The 20104-nt window shown below is 35.2% G+C and overlaps 1 protein-coding gene across 1 annotated transcript; it reads right to left on the reverse strand.

Moving 5' to 3' along the window:
• Positions 1-228: 228 nt before the first annotated feature.
• On the reverse strand, positions 229-19876 carry Lrrd1 (leucine rich repeats and death domain containing 1). The gene is made up of 6 exons (XM_046455194.2): positions 19345-19876; positions 13577-15561; positions 9703-9901; positions 4191-4352; positions 1140-1257; positions 229-529 (listed from the first exon to the last, which is right to left on the reverse strand). The coding sequence occupies exons 2-6, from the start codon at positions 15491-15493 to the stop codon at positions 346-348; spliced, it is 2580 nt and encodes an 859-aa protein (XP_046311150.1). The 5' UTR covers positions 15494-15561; positions 19345-19876; the 3' UTR covers positions 229-345.
• Positions 19877-20104: the final 228 nt, after the last annotated feature.

Consider the following 20104-nt stretch of genomic DNA (forward strand, 5'->3'; position numbering starts at 1 on the left):
AGGGGTTGGCAATGTATTCGTTGCCATTTTTAAACCAGTATCTGAAAAGAAACTTCTGTGCTTTCTAAATTCAATGGAAGTCACTAATATCCTTATTACCTATAAGTCTTGGGTTGTATGAAAACATTATATAATAATTTTAATGGAATTATATGCCACTCTATGGCAACAGAACAAATATGTAAAACATTATCTGTAATATTTTATTAAGACAACATTAGAGTGGTAGTCATAAATTGTCAGCACCTTAGGAACGCATGAAAAGAAACATGACATGCATATATGATAAAATGAAGTAAGATGGCTCAAAAATTCAGTTTTCAACTTTTATTATAGGCCCACTGATTAGAATTTAATTGCACATGTAAAAAGATTTAAAGCTGTTATTTTGTCCATAATGTCATATGCTCCTATCATATTTAGTCCCCGAACTAGTTGGTCTCTTAAAACAGCAGTAGTTAGTGATAAGTTATTTTCTGTTTTCCATTTCACAAATGCTTGGTAGGCTCTTTCATTTAATGGAATGAGGCTGAAAAAAATTAAAGTAACAATTATTTTAATTACTAATTAAGAACATTGTTTTAAACGACAGCTATTCAAATCAATTTACCAGATGAAAGTGAGTCTGAAATTAATTGGGGAAGACAGGCTACATGAAGGTTTAGTACAGAGTTGGCATTTAGAAAGTGAATGTTAGCCCCATATTATCTCTTGCTTTCTTATAATAAGTCAACAATTTACTTTTAATTCTCAAGATCTCAAAATAATAATTGTCAATTTTTTTTACTATAAATCAGTACAATACTGTACCACATGCTTTATAGCTGGAACTCACTTGATCCTCATGACTTTGCTCTTACGTAACTACATCTATTTTACCAGTTTAGAAACTGCAGCACAGAGAAATTAAAGGATTTGCCCAAAGTCACGAAGCCATCTGGGATTAAAAGCCAAGCAGTTTGTCCTCAGGACCCTTGTGATCCTAACATGGATCACAAATGCATAATAAACTAAAATCAATCTCTTACAGCAAATTAGAGTTTATGTTAATATAAAAGTTTCAAAATAATATGACATCAATATGACATAAATCAGAATATGAGACTAAACATGTACCAAATGTTGTCAATCATACATACCTCTTTGTAGGAATATTATTTTCTGACTTTACCAGGTTTAGTTTTTGACACAAAAATTCAAAATTTGTTTCAGTAATATTGTTGGCAACTATCTTGAATGTCTTCTCTAAGATTTTCTCTATATTTGAATATAAAAGAAAAATACGCTATTTTTTTCTAAAAATACACTCTATTTTGAGTTAATATTTACTTATCTTTTGTGCTTCTATGAAATATATCCAGTAAAATAAAAAAATTACAATACAGATCTAAAATATGAACTGAAATTTGAACCATTTATTCTATTCTAAAATCTGAAAAATCCTACAACTTAAAATGCCTTTTAAAGGATATTATAAGCAACTTCAAAGTGATTTATTTATTTATTTTGGTGGCGCTGATTGAGCTGAGGGCCTCGTACATGCAAGGCAAGCACTCTACCAACTGAACTATATCCCCAGCCCAACTTCAAATGACTTCTGTGTATTTTAATTCTTTCAGGATTTTAAGTGAATTTGACTCCTTGCTTCAATTCTGACTCTTTTTTATGTGCTTATGTATGAACCAACTTGCGAAACACAGATCATATCTGCTATAAATATGGAATATACATATACATGTATATATGTATTCATATATATGCATACATCAAATATGTATATATGTGTGCCTATGTGTGTGTGTGTGTGTGTGTGTGAATACATATATTCACATCACTTATTTAGTAAATGTTGGCTTAAATATTAGTGTTTTTAGTTGTTGGGTTTTTTTAAAGCTTCCAACTACTTTGAACTAGATTCGTTTTTTTGTTGATCATTGTATTATGAGAATTTTCAAGAACTAGAGCCAGGTGCAGTGGCATAAACCTATAATCCCAGGAACTCAAGAGGCTGAGGCAGGAGGATCTCAAGTTTGAGGCCAGCATGGACAATTAGTGAGAACCTACTTCAAAAATAAATAAATGAGAGATAAATAAAAAGGAAAAAGGGGGCCGGGGTTATGATTCAGTGGTAGAGCACTGGCCTAGTATGTGTGAGGCACTGGGTTTGATTCTCAGCACCACATATAAATAAATAAAATAAAGTGATGAGTATGCTTGTACAGGCTCCTGATTATGTAGGCAAGGTAGATGACAAAATGATTTGAGGGACAGTGTCAAATATTCAAATTCCCCAAATCTGGATCAATTGACAACTAAAAAAAAATTAAAAATTAAAGAAAAGGAAAAAGGACTAGAGATTTAGCTCAGTAGTACAGCACTTTGGGTCAATCCCCAGGACAAAAAAAAAAAAAAGGGAGATTTCCTAGCCTCTATAATTATCTCAAATATGCTGTATTTTTAAAAATTACATACATAACTACTAATCCCTCATGGTAGGTTTTATTTTAATGATATAAGAGAAAATTTCAGTACCCTGAGTAAGAATTTCAAAAAGGGACTGACTCCATGATTGATTAATTGCAAAATAATTCTGACTTCCTTTCCTTGCTGTGTGCCAATCCTGCAGTATGAAGGCTCTCTGAGCACAGAGAAAGGAGATGAATGTCGGGGGTTCTCTTGTTTTTGCTGACTTTTGCTCAAAAGCCATTGCTTATGGGATGTTGCATTATCTGCATAAAGACTAGATTGCTTCTTCCTCAAGAATTTGAGAAATCGAGTATTAGCAAGGAGGTTCAATCATGTAACTTGACAGCCATTCTCTAAAGTATGATACATAATAGAAATACATTATGGATCCTTGGAAACCCTGAACCTTTATTTTATTTTAATAGCATCAGCATAAAATGACTCCTTTTTATAATATTAATTAGCACACTCACCCTGCACAGCAAGTTAAAGACAGCTACTGTGACTTTTATTTTTGTCACTTGGATTTCTTCCATCAATGACCTAAGTCTTGCAAAAGCTTCTGAATTGTAAGCCATGTACATGAATGTAAAAGGTGGCATAAAAAGGACTATACCTTTTTAGGGACTATCTCTCTAGATGATGAGTATGCTTGTACAGTCTCCTGATTATGTAGGCAAGGTAGATGACAAAATGATTTGGGGGACAGTGTCAAACATTCAAATTCCCCAAATCTGGATCAATAGTTATTGGTCTATAACAGTAAACTGGAGGACCGAAATCTGAATTGACTCTAAGGGGTGATAATGAATCGCAAAGTCAGAGAGTCCTAAGGAAAAGCCTAACTGTCAGGAACCTAACCACAGGGAGAGAACTGGACAGTGAAGCTTCCTTCCCAGAGATTTGGAGAAACCAGCTCCATCTGGTCCAATGAGAGGGTGTTTAAGTCAGGCATGGTGGCCCAGGCCTGTAATCCCAGCAGCTTGGGAGGCTGAGGGAAGGAGTTGTTCAAGCCAGCCTTAGCAATGGCGAGGCACCAAGCAACTCAGTGAGACCCTGTCTCTAAATAAAATACAAAATAGGGCTGGGGATGTGGCTCAGTGGTTGAGTGCTCCTGATTTAAAGGATATGGACCCACTCTTGGAGATAATTAGAAAATACAATGGAGTGCTCCAGGACAGAGGGGATGAAGACTGTTCAAGTGGACCCCACACCAACTGGCAGCAATGGAAATGATCTGTGGACTTCCTTCAAAGCAAATATGTCTTTTAGAACAACTATCTGGTAAAAACAGATCAGAAATAAAGAAGTCCATATATGGATTCTCTGAGTATGGCCACAACCATAATGAAAAACCTACTGAAGGGCATTAAGGTGAATGGATAAGTAACTGCTCACCCCCTTAATAATATCACCATTTCTATCTAACGCTGCTCCCAGGGAGGGAAATTAAGGAAAAAAATAGGGATATAAGGAAAGAAAGAAAATCAACATTTTTATACCTTATGTTATTTTTACCCCATATGGATGTCCCTGTTCAAAGGCATGATTTATATGGACCTGGATTAAATAATCTAAATTTTTAAAATAAACTCCTAAATTTCAAAAAATGATAAATATGCTAATGTCTTTGCCAGATTGATAGTCTCCAAAGTAGGCTATCTTTTAATTTATAGATAATACCAGAAAATTACTTATAAGAAAATCAATCACTCATCACTTACCATCTCTTTCATCTGCCCTCTGTAGATAGCTTGCAATAGTATGCAACTGTTTCCCTTTACAGATTTCCATTGGAGGTCTCATCAAAGGATTGTCATCAAAATTTATCTCCTCCAGGGAAAGAAGATTACAAATGGCACTGGGCAGATCTGTCAGATTGTTTCCTAGTTAAATAAAAAGTATAATTAATTATACCTTTCTGTAAATTAAAACTATAGAGACAAATAACAACTATGTGTGAAGAATCTATTGTCTTGGCAAGTATAAGAGGACTCTCACAGTGCTTGCAAGTCTTCAGCAGCAGTGATGACTTTTTCTTCTGTGGGTGGCAAAATGGTCAGGAGTCCTTCCAATGTAGTGAAGGACTTTATAGAGTAAGTATGTTGGTAATTTTTAAAATAAACCTTTTATTTAGAATAATTTTAGATTTGCAGAAAAGCTATAGATATAGTAATGAGTTCCTATATACTCCTCATTATTTTAATTTTTCTACCATTATTTCGCATTACCATATTACATCTATCCAATCTAAAAATTCAATACTGGTGCATTACTATTAATTAAATTCCAGACTTTTTGGATATATTAGTTTTTCCATCCATGGCCTTTTTTTCCAGAATCCATTCCAGGATACCACATTGCGTATATTTATGTCTTTCTAGTCCCTCTGCTTTGTGACAGTCTTTCAGTATTTTTTTTTTTTATGACCTAAAAGTTTTGAGGAGGACTGGTAAGGAAATTTGTATAAGGTTCTATAGTTAGAATTTTCTGATACATTTCTCATGACTAGACAGCATTGTGGGTTTGGGAAAGAATACCAAAAAAGTGAAGTAACCTCATCACATTGCATCAGGGGTACGTGATTTCCACATGACATCACTAACCTCTGTCACTGGCTAACATAGTATCTACTGAGTTTCTCCAATGTAATGTTATGATTTATTTTTCCTTTCCATACTTCACTTTTTGAAGATGAGTCATTAAGGATTGACTACCCTCAATAGGGCAAAGGCATCAAGTTCCACCTCCCTGAATAAAGTTTTTCAATATCACTTTAACTCAGTATAAAACTCATGAAAAAGTAAAACTATAGTAACACAGAATTTGTAATCACTTAGAAGACATAAAGTTTGCCTTTATATTATTTATATATTTTAAATATAAATTATTTATAAGTATAGATTTAAAAACCTGGTTCCTTTTAGTAGAGAATGGTATTTAGAAATCAAGATGTGGGCTGGGGGTATAGGGAAGTGAAAGAGCGCTCTGGATTTAATACCCAGTACTACAAAACAACAGCCAAATAGAAATCAAGATCTGGCTACTAGTCTTGCTTATTGCTTCTGAAGACAGAGAGGGAATATATATATATATATATATATATATATATATATATATACACACACACACACACACACACACACACACATATGTAATAAACCTAGAATTATACATTTATTTGCACACATGTAAAATATATATGTGTATATTTGTGTGGGTATATATATAACATACATATGTATATATTTATGTTGTAAATCACACCATATAGTTGTTAGGGCCTGGCCTTTTTCACTTGCCACTTAACATCATCAATGTTCTTGTATATATCAATAGTTTCATTCCTTTTTATTATTAAGAAGTTTCTATTATAAGGATATAAATGCATCAATTCACTTAATGAAGGACACATACGGAGTTCAATTTGGGTAATTATAAGTAAGCTGTTCTATACATTTTCACTGTTTTTTTATTAAATATAAATTTTCACTTTACTTGGAAGTAAAATTGAAGTGTAATTGATGAGTCATATGGTAAGTGTACATAGAATATTATAAGAAACTATCAGTTTTTCAAAGTGATTATATCATTTTGAATTCCTACCATCAATATATCAGTTGCAGTTACTCCATATTTTGACAGCTCTTGGTATTGTCAAGTTTTGTTTTAGCTATTCTAATAGCAATATTTCATTATAATTTGCACTTCTCTAACACTAATGAAATTGAGAATATTTTCTTGTGTATGTTTTCTGTTCATCTATATTGTTCATTATATATTGGTTCAAAATTTATACCAATTTTTTTGAATTGTTTGCCTTAATTTCAAATTATTTTTAAAAATTTATTCAGCAAATATTTTCTTTCAATCTGTGGCTTTTCATTCTCTTCTTTTGATTCTCTTCATAATACCTTTTGAAGAGCAGAGGTTTCTAATTTACTAAAATCCAACATATGAATTCTTTTTATTTATATAATAAGATTTTTTTTTCATTGCTGGCAATTGAACTCAAGGCCAGGCAAACACGCTCTACCACTAAACTACATCCCCAGCTGTAGATTGTGTTTGTTTTTTTAATATATAACTTTATTTTATTTATTTGTTTTTATGTGGTGCTGAGGATCAAACCCAGTTCCTTGCACATGCGAGGCGAGTACTCTACCGCTGAGCCATAACCCCAGCCCCTGTAGATTGTGTTTTTAATGTTGTAGCTAAGAAAGCTTTGCCAAGGTTACCAATATTTTTCTTCTGTTTTCATCTGGATGTTTTGTAGTTTTAGATTTTACATTTAGGTCTGTGATTCATTTTGAGTTAATCTTTTTTATGGTGCATAGTATGGATGAGTTTTGTTTTTTTTTTTGTGGTTGGTTTTTGTTTTATTTTCTTTAGGATTTTGGAAATATATTTTTTAGCACTATTTGTGGAAAATATTGTTCTTTCTCCATTGAATTACTTTTTTGCATTAAGAAATCAATTCAACACATATATGTGGGTCTATTTCTATACTGTGTTCTGCTCCATCAATATTTACCTCAAATATTGTCATGTCAATACCACACCATATTCACTAATGTTGCTTTGTGTAAGTCTTGAAATCACATTATGTGAGTCATTCATTTTGTTTTTCAAAATTGTTTCAGATATTTTAGTTTCTTTGACTAGACATGGGTTTTAATATTTTTTAATTCTGATGGAGATTGAGAACTGATCAAACTTGCAGAAAAAGAAACACTACTCCTTCCTGTTCTCTCTTGATGCTGTCCTAACTAAAAAGCCGCCAGCTACAATTGATAATTCTCCAATAGGCCAGAGAGTTCTGGAGGATTTTTGTTTTTGTATTTTTTTGTTTATTGTTTGTTTCTCATGCCAAAATAGCAGGTGAATGAAGTTTGTCCTACACTTGGACAAAATAGAGAAACTCCCTAAAATACAGTAAAATGTTGTCATAATGCAAATGAAGAAAACCTCAATGCAGGATTGAGTTATTGAGACTCATTACAAGTTGCTGTGAACGAAATGGTTATGAAATGCCCCAATGCATACCTTGATAGCTAGCTTTCTCTGGAAGTTTTGAGTCTCCAGGAGACCAATGTCAGTTTCATTACATCGGACTACATATTGGTGCATCAAGAGTAGGGTACTCTACTACTAGTACTGTTCGGCAAAAATACAAGCATTGTTTTTCATATGGAAATCCTCTAAATTTAATAAGGTGTGGAGCACTGTTTGTAAAAGCTATGTCCAACTAAAAGACATAATCTCATACTCAGCTGTTCAAGTGATTAGCTGGTACAACCACAATGGAAATCAATTTGTTGAAATCTGATAAAGTTGAAGATGTACATATGCTCAGATTCAGCCACTCTAGTTGTAACTTTATGCCCTAGAGAAACTGGTGCAGTATATACTGAGAAAATGTACAAGAATGTTTAAAAGCAAACAAATTGGAAATAACTTAGTTGTTTACCACGTGAAAATGGATTGTTATTTAAACATTCTATTGGATATTACACAGCATAGAAGGAATCTTATATATGTTAACATAGATTCATTTTAAAAATACAGTGAATGTGGGCTGGAGTTGTGGCTCAGCAATAGAGCACTTGCCTAGAATGTGCAAAGCCCTGGGTTCGATCTTCAGCACCACATAAAAATAAATAAATTAATTAAATAAACATATTATGTCCAACTACAACTAAAAAAATAAATATTAAAAAAAGGAATATAATGAATGTAAAATTCAAGTTACAGAGTGATCTATATAGTAACTGTTGGGGTTTAGGTGTGCAGAGTTTAGCTCCCTCAGGCCTGACTTTTTGCAAGAGCTGTGGCTGTGATTTAGGTCAGCTGAGGCAAACCTCAGTTAGGAGGAGGAAACGTTCTCTTCCCCTTATCGCAAGGCACAAGTTCTGCATGGTTTGTCCAAGAGGAAGAAGCTTCCTGCATACTTATCCTGGGAACAGTACATTCTAAAGAAACAAATGCATCCTCAGGGGATTAGATAATGTCTACAAAGAACTTTAAGAGGGTACTTATCAAATGAAAAGGAACAGTCTGAATCTAGCTCTGTGTATTGCTGAGGCATGTTATTTGGGCAATGTGGGTAAAGTGTTATTGAAGAATTGCTTGCTTTGTTAGAAGAAGAATATAAAAGGAACTTGCAAATAAACCTCAGCATGCAGTTGCAATTGCTGCCTTTGCTCTGCATCCCCTGTGTCCTGGTTATCTCAAGACCCTTACCCAGGGACCCGAACGCTCTAGACGTTCACAGTAACAATTTAATAAAATTTAAAAATTCAATAAGATACCACTTTTTAAAAAAATATTTTTTAGTTGCCAATGGACCTTTATTTTATTTATTTAAATGCAGTGCTGAGAGTTAAACCCAGTGCCTCACACATGGTAGGCAAGCGCTCTACTACTGAGCCACCACTCCAGCCCCAGGTACCACTTTTTTGATGGAGAAATGTTAGTATAAAAATATGGCTGAAAAAAGATACACACCAATTCAGTGTAATAGTTACTTATCATTTAGAAGAAGCACAAAAAAGTGTCAACTCTGTCTTAACAATAAAAATGTCTCAAATATTATACATTGTTAATACTACAAAATGTTAGCATCCTGTATCTGGGAATATACATAAAAACTTATTATTTTCTGAAAGTCTGAAATATTCCATAATAAAAATTGTTAAGAAAACTATCAACCTAGTTATTCCTTATACTTTGGAAAATCTTTTCTGATATCTTTAGAGTGAATGATATGCTTTTTATTCTATGTCTTTTTAATTTTTCTGATTTTTTACAGTCTTTTACTTTGTAAAAGACTATATAAACTATTATATTATATTGTTTTATATTATAGGGTTCAGGAGTGAGAGTAGGGAGCCAGCAGAGAAGGAAATGATGAGAAAGTGATGAACTAAGGGTTGTGTAGGTGTGTGTGTAGAGGGAGGGATGAGGTCAGGTTCAGAAAAAGAATACTGAATGATTGGGTATAAGCAGAGAAGACAAAATAGAAATGCAAAATGCCTTCACCTTCCCCAACTGGATTATAAGCTCATTGAAGACAAGAACTGAATCTTATACTTTGCTCTCATTTCTGTAGCGAGGCTAGCCATCTCCCTACACTGGGCGCTTAATGTATTATGTTGTCTGCCATTCTGTTTTTTGTCAGCAAAATGTATAACTCGGACATTAACATTCTACTTATTGATTATGACTGACACTTACCTTTCATGTTTAGTTGCTTGAGATCTTTTAACGATAAAAAAGATGGTGGAAGAGAACTTATTCGATTGTTGTTAGCGTATAAAGTAACCAGACTTCTCAATTCCCCTATACTTTTTGGAATCTCTCTGATCGCATTATTTGAGATATCAAGTTTTTTAAGTTGAGTTATATTAGACAGTTCATCTGGAAGTCTTGTTAACTGTAACAGATTAAACAATTATGGTTCATTAATCCATAAAAATTTTTATGACAAATGTATTCTAAAAATGCAAGGAGCGAGTTTTATTTCTTTGTTTTTGTCTTAGAAAGGAGATATTTTCATTCTGTCACAGATTCTTTGTGACTCCCCCTCCTAGCTAAAAATCCACAAGATAGTGAGAGATATCCAAGTACCTCCCTAATCTGACCAAAGCTACCAATTCAACCCTGTGACTGGCTAACCACCTTCTTCACTCTCCCAACTTTCAGTGTTCATTGCCTCCCAGTCCCTCCTTCTTTTCCTAAATCTGACCATGTTTTCTTTGGCTTCTTTTCTTCCTGAAGTCTGTCTCAACTACTCTGTTTCACATTTGATCTCTTTAATCCTTACTTTCACCATCTCCACTGTTTACTAGTCCCTTATATGTTTTCCTTAGATCTTTAAATGACATGAAAGGCATGCTTCATACTTTTTATGTATGTGTTTCCAAGCACAATGCATTTTCAGTAAATGTTCAATAACAGAGTCACATAGCTGGCATTATGGCCCAGATAAAATTTCCTGTATGAAAAGTGTTGTGAAATAACAGTATATACTGAGATACTGATAAAACAAAGAGGCAAATATGCATATTTAGAAAGAATAAGAAGATTGTGAATGCTTTTGTTCTATAGGTAAATAAAAGAATTTTGAATATGTAGGTCCCTCAGAAATACCTGAAAAATGAGGTTCGTAATAAATATTGTGCTAAGTGCACTTCCACATATGGAAGTAGTCGTCTAAGGCACACTCACTGGCTTTAAGAAGATTAAATTTTGCTCCAGGGAACAAAACATACATGTGAAACAATCAGGCAACAAATAGTCCAGTGCTAAAAATAAAGAGTACAAGCAATAACAGGTATATGAACATTTAGAGACGGTGAATCAGTATAAATTAGAGAACTAAAGGAAAGCTTCAGGTAAAAGATGAAACTTGAATAGCCTCTTAAGAATGGAGGCTGGGGATATAGCTCAGTTGGTAGAGTGCTTGCCTCAAGGCCCTGGGTTCAATCCCCTGCGCCACAAAAGAATGAATAGGATTGAAGTTACAGGACAGTTAAAGCAATACAAATATTATGCATAAAAATGGCAAGTGAGCTTAGGAGGTGGCACATGTCTGTAATCCCAGTGGGTTCAAAGCCAGCCTCAGCGAAAGCAAGGCACTAAGCAATTCAGTGAGATCCTGTCTCTAAATAAAATACTAAATAGATCTGGGGATGTGGCTCAGTGGCACCCCTGAGTTCAATCCCCAATACCATCCCTCCCCACAAAAAAAAGGCAAGTGAGAAGTTGATCCATAAGGAGATGTGATGGGAAGCAGAGGAAGATACATTTGGATAAAGAGCACTGAAACAGGCTATTGCAAGACTTGTTGGCTAGCCTATGAAGAAGAGGCTAGATCATCATAGGTAGAATTTCCTTCAAATAAAGATTCTCTAACTACTTGTTCAATATTTATTAGAGGAAGTGTCTGAGAACTATGTGAGGATAGAACTACTGTTAAAAGATTCCTGATGGGCATCCTTGTCTTAGCAAAATAAAAGCCCTTTGATTAACCTGAGGCATCTTCATTAGATGATTCTTAAAGAGATCATTTGTTAGATAAATTAATCTTTTGGGCATTTGATAACCCAAGGGGGTTATCAAAATGATATTTTCAACCACATAGGATATTCTTATTGAGGAGTTCTTGTAATATATATATATATATATATATATATATATATATATATATATAACAAGAAATATATATATATTACAAGAAATATATATATATTATAAGAAATATATATATATTATAAGAAATATATATTACAAGAAATATATATATTACAAGAAATATATATATATATATATATATATATATATATATATATATATATTACAAGAAATATATATATTCCCCCCCCCACATCTGGAGATCTTTGAAGTGATGTTGCAAAGATGTGGACTGGTGCCTTTGGCAACCACACACTTTAAGTAGGCATCCTGGATTCCTAAAAGGCAGTTATCATACATTAAGAAAAGTTCTCTGGAATGAAGTCTGATAGTTTCCACAAGGCCTGTGAACAAGGAGATTGCGTCAGAGAAGATAGCCAGGAGGCTTCTGGTGTAATCGAGGCATGAAGCAAGTGATAACCTCAGGCCAGGATAGAGTCAGTGGCAAGGAAATTGGAAAGCATGGGACTAGAGCACTGGGTCAAGGCAGCACCAGCTAGATATGGGGTTGTGTGCAGGTAAATGACAGCATGTGTGGTGAGATCTAAGGAGTTAGTAGAAAAGATAATTTTTAGGACACAACCTTGGAGAAACAAGTAAGATCCAGGAGGAAAGAGTGAGAGGATTATAAATTACCCAAGGAATTAGCAGATGATTAACAGATATTCATTCCATTTTAAAGGTCCTGAGCTACATCCCCCGCTTATTTACTTATATAGTTATTTATTTTTCAGAAAAAGTACTTGGAACTAGGGTTTTTAGGAACAGACTTTGGGGAATCTTGATTTGTATAATCATACAGAATTAACAATAGCAGAAAATCGCTGTGGTTACTGAGATCTTAAGGTATATAAGTAAATTTTTAATTTTAAAAAGTATTTCCAGGGCTAGAAGTACAGCTCAGTGGTAGAGGAATGCTCAGATTGCACAATGTTCTGGGTTTGATCCCCACTGCCCTCCATCAAAAAAAATATTTCCATAAAATTTACTCTTCAAATATAAGTAAAATGTAATGCTAAACTATAAAAACATGTCCTAAAAATTCTTCAGGGAAATCTTCCTAAGGGAACAGTCAAGTTGAATCAACATATGCCAGTAGTTTTATTGTGATAGAATGTGCAATGATTTTTTTAAAAAAAATTTTCTCCACTTTAAAGGTTTTCAACAGTCTGGGGCTGGGGCTCAGTGGTGAGCACTTGCCTAGCATGCATGAGGCACTGGGTTCGATCCTCAGCACTACATAAAAATAAACAAATAAAATAAAGGCATTCTGTATATCTACAATTACAAAAAAAATTTTTTTTAAAGATTTTCAACAGTATTTATATGACATCTATAACTTTAAAGCTTATTTTACAGTAAACTGAAATAAAAAGAAATCCGCAAAATTGTCAGCATTAATTGTTGCACACTGCATTTTTTAAAATATTATTTTTAGTGATGAACACAACATTTTTTAAAATATTTTTTAAGTTGTTGATGGACCTTTATTTTATGTGGTGCTGAGAATTAAACCCAGTGCTTCACAAATGCTAGGCAAGCACGCTACCACTGAGCCACAACCCCAGCCCACAACATTTTTATTTATTTATTTTTATGTGATGCTGAGGATCAAACCCAGTGCCTCACATGTGCGAGGCAAGCACTCCACCACTGAGCCACAACCCCAGCCCTGCACACTGCATTTTAATGAAATATTTTCCTATAAAGCTATTGTGTTGAGAAGTATATCTATCTATAAGCCATGTTTTGGTGGGGATTGGATGGACTCTATTCTTTAAAAAAATAAAGCATTTTGGCTCTGTTTAAAACACATGCATATGAATATACATGTATATGAAAATACATTACACCTTAGATTCTGATCCCTTCTAGTCCCTCTTGCACCACAAAGTCGAAAATACCAGTTTCTTACCTTTTTCCCATTGATCTGACTTATATTTAGCTCTTCCAGTGATTGAAGTTGGCACAATTCGATAGGAAAATATACAAATTGATTGCTTGAGAAGTTTAATTTCTGGATTCTTTTTAAGTTACATATCTCTGAAGGTATTGTCTGTAAATGGTTTTCTGAAAGGTCAAGTACTTCCAAATTTTTTAAAGTACACAGTTCTCTGGGGAAAGTTTCAAAGGTATTAGAGCATAAAATAAGTATGTGGAGTGATACCATATTGGAAATAGATGATGGAATTTTCCCTATTTGGTTTTTACCAAGATCCAGGTAATTGAGATTAATAAGAGAACATAAGTACTCAGAAAATGTGAGGAGTTTGTTTTCATTAAATTCCAAATGATGCAATTGTTGACTGAAAGATATATCCACAGGTATTTCTGAAATAGAATTTCCATTACAACTCAAATAATAAAGTAACTCCAGTGCACAGAGTCCTGCTGGAAAATATGTTATTTTGTTATGACTCAATTCAACTTTAGTAATTTTTTTACAGTTTTTTACTTCAATGGGAACATGTGTGATTATATTTCCTGAAAATTCCAGGCTACGTAAATTATTAAGATGAAAGATACTTTCAGTTATTTTTACTATATTATTTCTGTTTACATGGAGTATTTTTAAATATTTAAGCTTATGGATGCTCTTAGGAAGTTCTGTTAATTGATTATCATTAAGACTAAGGCATTCCAACATCACACAGCAGGAAATTTTCTCTGGCATATTTTTCAGTAAATTGTTATCAAGTACAAGAATCCTCAGTTCCCTGAAGTTCTCAATTTTGTGTGAAATATCTTCCAATTTATTGTCAGCCAGTTGGAGTACTTTTATTTTGCTTACTTGAAAAATTTCCACTGCCAAAAAGGTAAGTTTATTGTGAGCTAATAAAAGTTTTTCTAAATTTTTAAGTTCCCTAATTTCTTTTGGCAAACTGCCTATTAGGTTTCCAGTAAGATTTAGTGAAATTAATTTTGGAAGAAAACATAGAGCTTTAGGAAATATTGTTAATTTATTATATTCCAGATTGAGCACCCTCATATTTTGCAAACTAGGCAGAGTGTCTGGTATATGTCTTAACTTATTTTTACCCAAATTTAAAATTTCTAAGTTTTTAAGATTTTCTAAACCAGAAGAAGGAAAATTATCAATGTAATTGTTATTTAAAAAGAGTTGCCTTAAATTCCCAAGTTGTGAAATTTCTTTAGGTATTTGTGATATTTGATTATGACTGACATTTAATATTCTTAAATTATAAAGTAGCTGAATTTCAGGTGGGAGTGATGATAACGCATTTTCTTGCATGGACAGAATTTCAAGGCCTAGCATGTCACCTGAGCCTGCCACTTGAAAAGTTTTTATTTGGTTTTTGTCTAAGTACAGATATTTTACATATTTGATTTTTAAAATGTTCTTAGGGAATTCTTGTAAACCCTTGGCCTCAAGGTTAAGCGTAAAGTCATCTGACTTAAGGTCAGATGACTGATTTTCTTCAGGGACTCGTGAACTAATTTTTTCTGCTTTTTCACGAGATTGGAAGTGAACCAAAACCTGATAGTCGGAAATTGTCTCAGTTACGGGTTGTAATGAACTTTGTGAAGTTGCTGGTTTTGACAGTAGGCCGGCATCACTAGTTCTTGTTTTAGCAAATTCCAAATTTTTTTGTTCTTCATTTCTGTTAGTCTTGCTTTCAAAGGAAGAACTTGACTGTAATGTATTTTCTATAGGATATGTTTCATAAATCTGGTTGAAAGGTTTCCAGTAGTAAGAAGCTTCATTTAACTCATCTGATGTTTTGTTAATAAATTGAGGCTCCTCTGCTGACTGCCTTGATGGATTAATGATATCTTCTACTTCTGCTGAAGTGTCCTCCTCTTCAGACATCTTATTGCTGGTATGTTTTGTACCAATTCAAGATTATAACTATAATTTTCAGATCTTTTTCTTTGAACCTACAAAACAAGTGTTGATATTAAAATAAGAGGTATAATAAATGTCAAAATTACAAATGAATTGTAACACAACTATTTTATCTCACAGGAATAATTTAATAAATATAAAATACATTCATAACAAACTATTTTATATATGATTCCTGGTTAAAGATAGTTTATTGATTGTATATGTTTTATTGCATATTACTTTTTTTTTTTTTTTTGGTACCAAGGATTGAACCCAGAGTTGGTGAACCACTGAGGTACATCCCTGGCCCTTTTTATTTTTTTTATTTTGAGACAGTGTGTTGCTTAGTTGCTTAGGCCCTCACTAAGTTGGTGAGGCTGGCCTTGAACTTGTGATCCTCCCTAGCTATCACGTTACTCTTGAAATCACATTAAAATTATAGAAAAAGAATGAAAAAGATCAAAGAAAATAACAAGGAGACATAAAGCACTGAGAGAATTTAGCACATTTTTGAAAGAAAAGGGAGGGCCTGCAACTATAGCTCAATGGTAGAGTGTCTGCCTCACATGTGTGAGGAACTGGGTTCGATCCTAAGCATAAATAAATAAAGACATTGTCTCTATCTACAACTAAAAAAATATTAAAAAAGAAAGAAAAGGGATAGCCAGTGGCCTACTGTGTTGCATGTAGAAACTGCCATTCACATGGTGAACATGAGGTTTACATGTGGTACTAAGTGCCTTTTTCTAAGGAATTCAAATGTTATGGCAATTTTCCAATGGGTGGAAGTAAAATGTCTTAAGGAAGAGGATGTTTTTTGTAGGAATCCCTTTATGCCTTGGCATGGTAGTTACTTCCTATATTTATAATTTTTGTAGTAACAGAACTATTAGTATGACTATTTACCTTCTCAGTTCTCCCATATTCTTGTAAGCAACTCTCTATATTAAATCTTATCTATTAAACTGGTATGGTTTTAATATTTCAAAAAGTCTCCCAGAGGGCAGGGGTTGTGGCTCAGTGGTAGAATGCTCACCTAGCATGCATGAGGCACTAGGTTCAATCCTCAGCATCACATAAAAATAAAATAAAGATATTATGTCTACCTAAACTAAAAAATAAATATATATATATTTTTAAAAAATGTCTCCCAGAGAATACAAAAAGGGAATTTTTTTCCAGGCTTTTTAATGAGGTGGTAGTAATCTTGGTATCAGCACCTAAAAAGGACTATATGAAAAAGGCAATTTTATTCAAGCACAAAAATGCAAAAATTCTAATCATTAGAAAACTGTTCTACATATTACAAATCTAGTAATATATAAAAAGGCTGATATTTCATGAATAACTTGAATTTTTCCCAGAAATGCAAGATTGCATTTTAACATTAGAAAATGAATGTAATTTACCACATTAAGAGATTAACGGAGAAACTGTGGGTGTAGCTCAGTGGCAGAGCATGTGCTTATTAACATGCATGAAGCCTTGGGTTCAATACCACATCAAAACAAACAAAAAAGAAATTAAAAGAGAAGGACCATATAATACAACAATATATGCAGAAGCACTTGATAAATTACTTTTTCTTTTTTGAATTTTTTTTTTAATATTAATTTTTTAGTTCTTGGCGAACACAACATCTTTGTTTGTATGTGGTGCTGAGGATCGAACCCGGGCCGCACGCTTGCCAGGCGAGCGCGATACCGCTTGAGCCACATCCCCAGCCCGATAAATTACATTTTCATTATTTTAAAGAAAATTTATAGCAAACTAGGAATAGGTGGAAATTTCCTTAGTCTACTAAAAAACATCCATTAAAATTCTGTAATAAACATTATACTCAAGGTGAAACTCTGAAAGCTTTTCTTTTTCTTTTTTAATATTTTTTAGTTATTAATGGACCTTTATTTTATTATTTATTTATAGGCGGTGCTGAGAATTGAACCCAGTGCCTCACATATGTAGGCAAGTGCTTTACCACTGAGCCACAACCAGAGCCCTGAAAGCTTTTCTTTGAGCTTTGAACCACCAAAAGGTTGCTTTCATAATTCTAGTCCACATTGTACTGAGATCTTAACCAGTGGCATAAGGCAAGAAAAAAGGGTCTAAGGTTTATACAAGAAGAAATAAAATTGTCATTAGTCACAAATAAAATAGAAAATCCAATAGATACAGATAAATTATTAGAATCAGTAAAAACATTAAGTAATGTTGCTAAATACAAAGTAAATACAAGTCAATTTCCTTTTTATTAAAAAAAATTTTTTTAGTTGTAGATAGACATAATATCTTTATTTTTATGTGGTGCTGAGAATTGAACCCAGTGCCTCACATGTGAGAGGCAAGTGCTCTACCTCTGAGCTGTAACCCCAATTTTATACTAGCAAAAAGGAGTTAGGAAATGAAAGTTCAAAGATGCACTATTTACAATCAACAAGAAATATCAAATACCTAGGAATATATTGAAAAACTAGCCTCTACCTCGGAGCAAAGCCTGTCCAAGGAAGGGGGTGTGACCCTTGTCCTTGGAAAGACAAGGAAAATTGGAAGAGAGAGTCAAGAGATTAGATTTTTTGTTCCATTGGCCCAAGTTAGGTTACATACCCAACCCTGAACCAATGACTGGTTCTGGAAACTAGAATAATGCTGTCATTTTAGATAGTGCTCTATGGCTCTTCCTAGAGCCTGGGCTAGCATTTGATTCCCCTAAATCACAGGAGCTCTATAGGGGAGATAAAGCAATCCAAAGGAAGATCAGATGCTGGAGAGGCAAATAGGATGTCCTCTTCTTAAACCCTTAGCCACTTCTTAGAGATAAATATTGGTGAATATTACCCTTATACCTTTTTTTCTGGGATAAAATTGAGACCTTAATATGTAGCATCATTGTCCAATAAGGAGGCAGCCACACGTGGTTATTTCAATTGAAATTAATTAAAAGTTAAATAAAATTACAATTCAACTCCTCAGTCACACCAATCATATTCCAAGTGCTCAGTAGCTACAAGTGGTGAGTGACTCCTTTTTGAGCAGTGTGGATATATATCTAACATTTCCATCATTATAGACTATATATAGTCATTAACATGCACTGATTTGAAAACATAATTTGAAAAACTTCGTGGCAGAAAAATACTCCATTGAAAGAGGTGCCATCAATTAGCCATTTCCGTACAAGCATTTAAAAGGCTACACAGCTAAATAACATTCTGTAAATGTATATGAGAAAGTCTTAATCTGTTAATTCTCACAAGCATCAAAAAGTCTCATTTATCCGCGCGTGGTGGTGCTGGCCTTATGTAATCCCAGTGGCTCCAGAGGCTGAGGCAGCCTCAGCAACGGCGAGGGGCTGAGCAACTCAGTGAGACCCTGTCTCCAAATAAAATACAAAATAGGGCTGGGGATGTGGCTCAGTGGCCGAGTGCCCCTGAGTTCAATACCCAGTACACACTGTCCCCCCCCCCCCCAAAAAAAAAAGAATATCATTCAAAAAAACCAATATTGCCAATACGGTAGGAAACTCCATCTAAACTCTGTTTTAACAAATATTAGTATAAGTTAAATAAAGACCCTATGAAATTTATTGCTTATCCTAAAGACATGGTCATTCAGGGAGCCGCACGCAGACTTTTTCACATTGTGCAGCATCAGCAAATTGTTTCCTAGGTGTGGGGGGGAAGGCCACTTAATAGAGGGGCAGGGTGCGGAATGCAAACACGTGAGAAGAGGTGCCCAGAAGCATGAAGAGGGGAGTGTCGGAGGAGCTGGGAGAAAGCAGAGAACCTAGGTGGGGGTCGAGGAAGGAGGAAGTAAGTGGCAGTGCTGGGCCTCACCTGGGGCTCCTGGGGCCGCCGCGGCTCCTTCGCTGGGCCGGCAGGGGGCGCGCCTGGCAGAGGGTCTGGCGATGGCAACAATGGCTGAGGCGGCTGCCCTGCTCAGACACTGGCTCGGGCCCTGGCTCCCACAGCCCAGACCCAGAGAGGCCGGGCCAGGGTTCAGCCGCACCCTCTGCGCGTTTGTGAGCTGGCCCTGGGTCACTTGAGGATGGCCGCCGGGAGGCGCGGGGGCCCGGATTCAGTTCCCCAGGAGGGAGGCGCGCCGGCCGCCAGTGGCCGACCCAAAAGGCGCGGCAGAGTCCTCAGTTTGTTTACTGGAATCTCCCCGGAGACTCACAGCCCGCCCAGAAGAGGCCATTTAGTCAGTCTGAAGGGTAGCCGGGGCCGCAGGTTCGAACGAGCAGCCGGGACGCACGACCTTGCTCGGTCCTCAGGGTCCCAGGTTAAGCCACCTGAGCACGGCTTCTTGGGATACGTCGCTGTCCCAGGTGCTTCAGGGGACGTTATTTTCCTGCCTGATTGCGGAGTCTGCGAACATGATTAACAGCAGGCGGTGCAGGCACAGTGAAAATGACACTTAGTGACACGGAGGACCCAGCTCTGCACTCTTCAGCCGAACCTCACGGAGTCCACCCCGCTTTATGTTGGTTACTTCGGAGTCACTCTTCAGGCACAGTCAGGATTCCAAACCACAAACCCGCCTGAGGGCGAGCCGTCCGGGCGCAGGAATCACCGAGCACGCTCCTCTCGGGGAGGT

This window comes from Marmota monax, unplaced genomic scaffold, assembly GCF_021218885.2.
Source record: "Marmota monax isolate L192 unplaced genomic scaffold, Marmota_monax_Labrador192_F-V1.1 WCK01_AAM20220418_F8-fsc00264, whole genome shotgun sequence".
In the NCBI taxonomy this organism is placed as follows: Eukaryota; Metazoa; Chordata; class Mammalia; order Rodentia; family Sciuridae; genus Marmota; species Marmota monax.

Coding starts and splice junctions, on each gene's coding strand:
- Lrrd1 (XM_046455194.2), bottom strand. CDS start 15,493: ATGTCTGAAGAGGAGGACACTTCAGCAGAAGTAGAAGATATCATTAAT. Junction 9,902..13,576: donor GTCAGATCAATGGGAAAAAG/GTAAGAAACTGG, acceptor AATCTGTTACAG/TTAACAAGACTTCCAGATGA. Junction 4,353..9,702: donor CAAGCAACTAAACATGAAAG/GTAAGTGTCAGT, acceptor TTATTTAACTAG/GAAACAATCTGACAGATCTG.